Genomic DNA, 10057 nt, shown 5'->3' on the forward strand with positions numbered 1-10057 from the left:
TCCGAGTGGATAGTACAGTCACGGTGATCCCTTTTAACTATAAGAAAGCTCATGTGAATAATTCAGCATGCAGAAATTTTCAAAGAATTAAAAGGAAAGAGGCATGAATTAAAAATGACACATCTAACATCTGTGTTCAGAATAAGCTGTTATTTTCCTCTCACGTGTCATAGCTTCACCCCGGCAAAACCTTTTGAAGTCTCTGTTTTCGTCACATTTGTGTGCTTCCCAGGCTGAGGAACATCCGCTATTCCTTCAACACCATCCTCGTGGTGCTCATCTGGCGCGTCTTCATCGCCCGATCCCAGATGGCCAGAAACATCTGGTACTTTGTGGTGAGCCTCTGCTTCAAATTCCTCTCCTACTTCAGAGCTTCCTCCACCATGAGATAATGAGCCCGGGACCGGGTGGCAGGTGGCGAGGCGGAGGGGTGAAAACATGAGGAACAGTGGTTGTGGATGATGAGAGGTGCCTGAGCTCAAAGCCTTTCAAATGGTACCATGCTGTCTGTCTCTGGCCTCGTGTTCGCCCTGACACTCACGGATGAAATGGAACTGTTAAATCCATCAACACAGACAGAGCTACAGGACGATCCTGGAGTCCACCGCCGTCTAACTGTTGCATATCTCGGATCTATCTAGCATTTCATAAAAAACTGAGGGCATGGATTTATCTCACAATGTCAATCGCAACAGTCAGACTAACACCACCTGCACTGGTTAAAGGAGGAGGACGGCACACCCTCATTCTCTTCATTGCAAGTCAATCCGGTCCCCCTCTGGTGTCAGATTTACTCCTGCAGTCTTTTACGCTCCAGAGCACCTGAAACTGCTCCATCTCATTTACCTGCTTGCCTGGCTGCCTGCCTGCAAAACAAAGCTATGCATTGGATAGTACTCTACTGCACAAATCCTCAGCTGGTGTCGAGTCAGCCCAGGCTTCCTCTTCTTTACCACTCCGTCTGCTGTGTAAGTTCGATTCCTGTGCTGTCACCTGAAAACATAACTCGTACAACATAAACTTTCCTTTTTCTCCTCTTTCTTGTGTGGTTATTGTCAGTTTCTGCTAATAAGGGCAGTTGAGATGTTTTGTTACAAAAGTGTACAATAAGCAGGGTTTTCATCTGATGGCAGCATTTGCCAGGCAAAGCATCAGCTACTCTCAGCTTCTGGGAGTGGAGCTGGTTTTGTACACTTGGTGAGAGGCAGTTGAGGGATGATTCTGTACTGAATCAGTAAATGTTTGTTCAGGGACAGGCTGACCTAGGAATCATTGTTAAGTTAATTTAAAACTGTGTCTTACCCCTCATCCCCAAGACCCAAGCCATTTCAGCCAATGTTTATGACAGCTGCACTTATGGCTTGCAGGGACACTGACCCATGGCCCACCAAGAGCTGTCATTGGCACACACACTCAACAACAAGCACTGTCTGGTATGTCCCCCTGTGTTCTGCAGTGGCTAGTTCCCTCATTACGACTGAGCACAATGTAGATTGTAATACGGCTTTATCCAGTGCCTACAAACTGATCGTTCTTGCATCAGCAAACCTTGCAAATCAAGCTTCTTCGCCAGGCTCCTTTTTGTCACGTCTGAAAGTCATTTGCGACTGTCTGTTTATGCCAAAATACATGTTTGCTAACCGACTCGTAGCTCAGAAGAGGATGAGACAGATGGAGCTGAGAGGAGAAACATTTTCTCTTGCGGCTTCTTTTTCTCTGTTATGCTTGAGAATTGAAATGCTTTGAGTACTGGCTGACACATTGAGTCATGGTCTACACTGTAGGCGATGGCTCTTAATCATTGGTCTTTGTTGGTACACTACTTTTCAGGTAGCTCTTAAGTGTAGCTCACCATCTTTGTGAAAGGTTTTGTCACTTCACTCATCTTCCTCTGTGTGTTTAAGTAACATTTATAGGTCTTATTTGTCATATTACTTGTTAATATACTATTTTAGATGCATCTGTAAATAGGGTTTGCAGGATTTGTCATGTGCTCATGCTGTTAATCTGCTGTTAGACTCTTGGACCGTTCTGTTGCCTTCATCATTCTTTCTTGTTGCATAAGAAACTTGCCTTTACAGACAAATGTTGGCGTGTTACCGATTAGGCAACACCAAATTTGCGTCAAATTTCTGCATTTTTCATAGGAATTAACCCTCATTGCCATATTAAGTCTTCAGATAACATATCTGATCATGTATTTTTATGCTGATGACATCGCGTGGCTATTTTACTGACAACAAGCTTAATGAACCAACTTCAGCTGCTGTAAATAATACTTTGAAAAATGAAATATGTAAACATGAGAGCAGTATGTTCAGAGCTGAATGTAACTGCTGTAAGTTGCTTGTCGTTTGACTTTACTCTATATGTATATGTACTTTTTCTCTGAATGTAATAGAATAACAGCCTGACTTGTTTGCACAGCCAGAATCTTCCTCTGACTCCCAAAACAAGAAATTAACAATACTTTAATTGCCTGTACTTTAAGCAAGTGTTTGTTCATTGGAGTGTCCTGCGATACACTTTTGCAGTTGTAGCTCCAATTCCTCGTGATGGGGTGACTGAGTAGGTTAGTTTTGTGATGGTGAGTGGTTGTCTCTTGTTTAGTGTGTGTGTGTGGGGGGGCGGCAATGGCGCGTCTAATTCAGGGTTTTCTTCAAGCTTGTTCTTGTAATTTGAGAAGTGAGCGCAACGAACGGGTCCTTTTCATGTTCTCACTTTTGATGTCAGGAGCTACTGAACCATACCAATGATTTGTGCATCGAACAGGGCATTGTACACGAGTAACATCAACTCCACATGGAACAAATCCTAAACAGAGTCACATTGATCTATTATTCAATCAATGAAAGCCCCTGAAAACTTGTTTTCAAATCTACAATATTTCTGTATGACATGAAAGATCCTTGAATAAAGAAAAAGATTGATCTGCCCAGGACATATGAAGCTACAGCCAGCAGCTGCTTACTTAACATGGCATGAAGCCTGGAAACAGGAGGAAACAGTTAGCCTGGCTCTGTCCAAAGGTAACCTGCCTGCAGCACCTCTAAAGCGCACTAATTAGTAAACTAAGTCTTAGCGGGAGGTTTCTTGTCACCTGGCAACCTCATGATGACAACGCTTTGAACAGATTAAACGAGGAGATGCAACATGTTAATTAGTGGGGTTTAAATAAGTGAATTTTAATACATCATAGGCAGACCCGGGGTAGCTGTTTCCCTCTGTCTTCAGTCTTTGTGCTAAGCTGAACTCTCAGTCTGTTGGACCCAACCTAAACAACCACGTATTTATTGTACAGACATGAGTCGCAGCTATCTTCTCGTCTAACTTTTGGCAAGAAATCAAATCAGCGTATTTTCCCGAATGTCAGAAATAAGAAACTCTGCTGATTGACACTGGCCAGACCGGTCGTCAGATTTTGATTGAAATGACGGTAAATCCAGACGGATGCCTGGAAATGCATGACATCCGGGAGAACACAAATACAGAAATCTCTCATATGAAGTAACCAAACCTCTGGCAGGAGCCTCGTGTCTCATAGTAAAGAAGCTGATTGAGAAAATGGATTTATGCCTTCAAGGAAACTCGTCATTTTGAGAAATAGATCACAGCTTTTGGAACTCTTATTTGGATTTGGTGCTTAAACTGGTTTATGTATATAATAATTCTGTGTTTTCTTTAGCTTTTCCTAAATTTTCTCTGTTTTATTTAAAGAATCTGTTTTCCTGCTGAAATGTTACCTGTTTTTATTTTTTTCCCTCCTGCTTGTTTCTGATTCCATAGTCAGTGTATTGATCACTTGCATCAAATATGGAGTGGTGGTTTAATTTTTTTTCTTTCTGAACTTTTCTTCATGCTAATAGGATTTCTCCTGAGGTCGTGATTGCATTCAGACTGGTGACAGTGTCAATGTTCATTTTTAAAGGTGTTGTTCATGTGGTTCTTGAGGTGACTTGTGTCGTCGCTCCAGAGCGGCGCGATGAGCACAGGTCACTGTTCACGTTGAGGAGACAAAGGAGTTCTTGCCACAGTCATTGTCAATGTGAAACTTCAAAAACAATAAATCAATGGGTGCCTTTTGTTTGTAAACCAAAAAGAAGGAATAAACTGTTTAATCCTCTTCCTGATTAAGACGTTTGATTTCTGTCAGCACTGTAGGTTGAGGAGAGGAGTCGTCGCCATCCGAGACTCGACCAGGGACTGACAGCATGATTGACAGGGAAACAAATGAACCATTAGTCTCAATCTGTCCATCTGACCTGTTTTCTGTGGTGCATGACAGATCTGTCCCTCGCTGCATGCACTGTATCTGGAAGCCAGACTAAAGTGGAAGCTATCAGACAGCTCCATTAAGATTTAATGCTGCCGTTCAGGATTATACTCAGCATGAATGGGAGGATTGGCCCGTCCTCGTTCGGTGTCAGTTTTCATTATCTAGAAGTGACCGGAGGGGCAGTGTTGGTGGTAATGCCTGGAGGAAGATTAGTAGCGCCCTGCCATGGTAACCTTTAATCTCTGCACATTTTCACACTTGATGTTGAGTCTAAATCTTTGTGAGTGGGTTTAGTTTGTTTAAAAAGTCACAATGGCGTAAAAGCTATGAAAGACAAGGTGATGTTTGGGACAGTGTAAACCCAAACAGGGACAGGTAACATGATTACTGGTTCACAAAGTGATCTGTTGCCCTCATTTGACTCTGGTTGCTAAGCAAACTGACGCTCGAGATTGCGTCTGGATATTGTTTCATACTGGAGAGGTATTGTTTCTCGCTGCAAGTGAAGAGGCTGCGGACAACAGCCATGAGACCTACAGTTTCCTACATTAGATTGATTCTGTATAAATAAAATCAAGAATATAGAGATGATAAATGCACAGCAAATATATTGTATTGTACAAGTGCAAAGATACGTCACACGTATACAGAAGCCCATTTCTGCCAAGGAGTTGCACATGATTAAAATAAAAACTTGTATATCAAAGCTGATGCACTGCATTAAAGATTCTCTTTAAATGTGCTTTAAAACATGAAAGAACTCTGCTTTGATTAATTTTTTGTATCTAATATGGAAAGATTTCTACATTTTTTTTTTTCATAGTGAAGTCCCAGTATGTACACTGAAGGCATTTCCTCGTCACAGGTGTGCATTTGGAATATTGGACCATAACTGGCTCCCATATGTGATCCATTTGTCACAAAATCATTTTCATTGATACATAGATTTAAGAGGAGAACAAAGAAACTTTCCTCCTTTACCACATGAATCTGAAGAAAACCCTCTAATGTTGACCTCTGCACATGTGTCATTCTGCATAGTGAAGCTAAAACATCCAAGTGAAAAAACAATAAGTGAAATGTATTAGGGGAAGGGGGACTTTATGAAAATTATGACATTTTAAGTCAAAATTATTATGATACTGTAAGATAAGCCATTCTTTTTATTCATTTTATCATACCAAGCTCTGCCACTTCTGAAAAAACAAAAAACACTGCTTCATAGGAGGAACAAACCTCATGTGATAGACAGATCCCAGAATGTGAACAAACAGGAAGATTTAGCTGCTCTTGTCCATGCAGGCCTTCTTTTTGGCATCTTCCCAATCATTTGACTTTAATAATGAAAAATGCTAAGAATTCATGGACCTTCATAACTCCCTGACGCTCGGGAGTGAAGCCAAGGACATGTGCTCTGACACTGATCTGAGTCTGTGTGAAGGAGGAACCATCTGAAAACACTGGATAGTTCCTCTTGTGCAGCTTTACACAGACAGGGAAATAAGAAGCATTTATTTACAAATGTTATTTTTCATTCATGATTATTCCAGAAACTAGAGAATTGTGCACATAATGCTGTACTACTTGCATAATTTCCATTCTGAAAGCTCAAATCTAAAACCAGAAGGTGACACACTGATGTGGCGACAGGAAGTGACTTTTGACTGAATGTTAACAGCTGACCTCTCTCCAAGTTTCCATTCAATATGTGGGTCATCAGGTGCTGAAAACAGTCCTACAGCGGTGCCTCAGTATTTTATGCTCCTCTCTGCGACACCTGGCAACAGCCACATGGCAACTGTGGCCCAGCAACCATGCCAGGCACTGAGTCACAACCAGCCGTGCACACCCAGTGGGGCCTGGGCCGCTGGGCTGCATAAACAGGAACCAGGGGCTTACAGGGCTTAAAGCGGGAGTCCAGAGGCAGAAAACACACACTGACACAGGATCTCTCTCTGTATCTTGACTGTATATCTGCTAATGAATATTAATTAGCAGATATACAGTCATACTCTGATCATCTTCATCTAGCAGTCCATTTTTTTTTTTTGCCTTATTGCTAACACAATGGTGGTGCAAGCTATGTTATGAAAGCATTTTTTGCACAAATACATGGCTGGATAGAACTGGGAAGTAAGTATGAGCAAAGATAGGTAGCAGATTCACAGCACAGATGTGTCAAGCTGTACCCATCAGGATCAACAGTGGATCAAATGTGCAGTATGCAAAGGGATCAAACCCACAGAGGGTTATCACCAGACTCTGCAGTTCCGCTCAGCGCCACTGAGTGTTTCTGTGTCTTTCAGCTATGTGTTTTGGTTCTGTGGCCCACAGTGTGACTGTTTCAGTTTGCTCCTGTCAAGCTTTTCAAGATTCAAGATTCTTTATTGTCATTGAACATGACATGTCAGTGAAATTTGCATTGCAACCCCCATGTTAGAAACAAGATAATAAGAAAGATTAGAAAGAATAAAATTAAGATAACTACAATAAAAATAAACCAACATGCAATAAAAATATTTGTAAATGCAATTAAAAATATACCAGAATGAAAATATACTAAGGCAATAAAATATACCAATGAAATGTACCAACATTTTTGTTCCTTACGCAGCAGCTGATTCAGCTCTGATGAACACAGAACAACAACAACCTGTAGACAAAGTCCATAGCCATCTGGTGAAAAATAGCCAAGCATTAGCATTTGAAGGTGGAGACCAAAACAGAGTTAAAAGCATATTTCTCCAAATGAATGCTAATGTCGCTGCATCCCTGCGAGACCTTCTCATGCTCCAAATAAACACACAGTTGCAAGAGCTTATCGATTTATTGGTTTTTAAAAGCAGAATAATCTCCCTGTACTCCTCTGCACCTCCGAGGTAGGCAGGTAGAGGCATTATTTGTGGAAAAGGTACATAAAAGTGACATTTTATCCTTCTGGCAAGAATGTCACACCACTGCTTCACACAGAGCTGCTGTCTGGTAAGTAAAAATGGCTTTTCACTCATCTGAGGTCGGATCTACCTGCATCATCCACATGTCTGACTCATGCTGTTCTCTTTACACAGACACACAGCAGTTCAGTCATGAGGTGAATGTGGTAAAAGCTCTGTTTCTTGTGTCCCATCTTATAAAGCTTTGCCTCAAAGGTCACGCTGGCCACTGCAGGCTGTCTGGTGTTTTTCAGGCTTTCACAATGAGCTCTTTGACTCGGGGAGACAGTTACTGCTGTAAACCTGAGCCACAAAAGCAACAAGCAGCAACACTTAAATTCTGCTTTGAAATGGATTTAAAAAATTAAAATCTTTTTCATGCTTAGAGGTCAGAAAAGACAAATGCAGAGAGGGCAAACAATATTTCATCTAAAATTTTGAAATTGTTCAGATTTCTTTTGCTCTATCTGCATCTGTGTCAGCATATTTGCTCACATATGCAACAGCAGCAGCTCCCTGGATCTTTGTCTGCATTTTATGACTGTTCCTGCTCTTTGAATGTTTGACAGCAGCTGGCCTGTGTCTTTGTGTTGGGAATGAAGCCCCACACGCTACACCGCAGTTGACCTTGAGAGTGCCAACACTTTTTAACTCAGTAGAAAACTGCAGGTTGTTACGCACCAACCACCCACTGCAAGATTTTTACTGGCTCGTCAATGCGTATCCTTCACACGCGGTGGGGCCCAGCAGGACCCATTCTTGATGTGTGTGTTAGTGATGAGGACCACTGCTGCTCTGCTGTCTCTCTGGTTCTGGATAAACACTGGCATCAATGCTGCTCAAACAGGTGAGTGATAGAGTGGATACAAACAGGCCAAAGGCGGATACATCCTACCGCGTGTTTAATGGATAATTTCATGCTGTTGAGACAAAGAAGCTTGAGAAGTTTTCATCCTGTCTGTCAGGTTCAAAGTGTGGGATTCCTCAGGTGTGGACCCCCATGGTTCAGTCTCTGAGGGTGGTTGGAGGGGCCGAGGCCACATACGGATCACATCCATGGCTGGTCAGTCATCAACACTTCTTCTTTGTAGTTTTTTAGTTGCTATTTTGCTGATCAGCCACCGGCTGTGGTTTCTTTGCCTGTTCAGCCCTGATGGCTGTCACTACATGCAGACAAACCTCTTCTTCTGTTAACCACTTCAGCCGTCATTTCCTGTGCACCAGAGAAAGAACATCCAGCCACAGGCTGTTTAGAAAGGTGTTGCTGAACGGGCTACTGAATCATCACTGTTTAATCAAAGGACTCTACACTCATATGAAGTACGCAGAATAGACATTAAGTTTCAGGAATTGTTGTTGTATTACGTAGTTGCTCCACTTTGACACTGGGGCTAATGTAACACTATACAGTAAAGTCATAACAAATATTTTGTGACATCGATGATGTGGACCAGCTCTTCCAGCTTTAAACTGTCCTTCCTTCTTCTCGTTAGCGTACATGTAAGAAATAATGCACAAAAAATTGCACTTTTTTTGTTTTAAAATGTACATGGGAATTACAGCTGACTTAAATCAGTGTGACATTAGATTGATGAATTGAGAATCCTGTCTTATTAATGATTGTCATTATTCCCACTGGTACTGAATTGATAGAAAACACTTGTTTGAACTGATACACCAGTCGCATCTGTCTGCATCTTTTTTTCAGCTTTGTAAATGTTGAATATCAGTCAAGCTTTGTTACCTTCGCTCACCCACAGGAAGAAATCTTATCTGTTGATCATTCTGATGTCATGGGACTAACTGAGCTTTTCATTTCTCAAAGGTCCCGTGAAAAAAGAGATGATCTTAAGGGGCAAATTAAGTTGAATTGAGATGTCATTTTAATAATATTTGAGATGTAGGATCTCATCACTGTATGCTGCTGATCTCATCCATGTTTTGGTTATAGTAAAGAGAAGAAGGTGGGATGAGTCTGAGACTTTCATGAGACAAATCTGAGAAGCATGATCGCTATCAGAGATCCTATCATTGTATGTCCAGTGTCTCCTCCTTGTCTGATTTTTGTCTCTTAAATGTCCAGCTGAAGCAATATATGAGACGGTAGCATGAGCTTTCAGCCATATTTGAGAACAGGACAGCATCTTTGAATGTCTTTATCTGTAAGACAGGAATTTATTGGTAACTCTGGCATACAGAAGGTTTACAAAACAAAAGAGGTGCCATGCAGTGTGATAAAGCAGTACTTTTTCTATAGTGCTGTATTCGAGAAGACATTTAAACACAAATGTTTTAAAAACAACAAATTTACTTTTCACTCAACTTTCCAAGGATTACCATATACATTGGGAAAAAAAACCCTTCACTAGTTTACCACACACACACACACATTAAAATTTAAGGTATCTAGTTAGCAGAAAAGTATACAATACCAAGTTTTTTTCTGGCGATGGAGCTGCAGAAATTACCTGCATGCTTCACATAGAAAAGACGGAGTGAAAATTAAAATGGACAGAAAATTGATGGAAGTTAAGATGGAAAACAAAACCCACTTGATAATAATAATAGTAAAAATAAGATAAACGTAAGAATGAAAATAAAAAAAATGCATCACATACAATGGAAAGTAAAATTTACTGAAAAATAAAGATAAAGCTAAATCAGGAAAGTCATGACTAGTTAAAGGTTAAACTGAAGCAACAAGTAAATGTGACCTTCGCTTTGGGCAGGTTTCCCTGCAGTACAGAGGCTCTCATTTCTGTGGAGGGGCCATCCTGACTGATCGCTGGATAATGACGGCTGCACACTGCTTTGCATCACTGTCTAAGTACTGGTGTTACTTACTTGT

At 41.1% G+C, this 10057-nt stretch overlaps 1 protein-coding gene across 4 annotated transcripts in view; it reads left to right on the forward strand.

Annotated features, from left to right (window-relative positions):
* far1 (fatty acyl CoA reductase 1) overlaps nt 1–4123 on the forward strand; it is a 29401-nt gene extending 25278 nt beyond the window's left edge. For all 4 annotated transcript variants that reach the window (XM_041938606.1, XM_041938607.1, XM_041938608.1 and 1 more), the window contains exon 13: nt 233–4123. In XM_041938606.1, the coding sequence (XP_041794540.1) occupies nt 233–392 (160 nt within the window). In that variant the 3' untranslated portion in view covers nt 393–4123. The remainder of the gene's footprint in view (nt 1–232) is intronic.
* Nucleotides 4124–10057: the final 5934 nt, after the last annotated feature.

Source organism: Chelmon rostratus, chromosome 6, assembly GCF_017976325.1.
Source record: "Chelmon rostratus isolate fCheRos1 chromosome 6, fCheRos1.pri, whole genome shotgun sequence".
NCBI classification, from domain to species: Eukaryota; Metazoa; Chordata; class Actinopteri; order Chaetodontiformes; family Chaetodontidae; genus Chelmon; species Chelmon rostratus.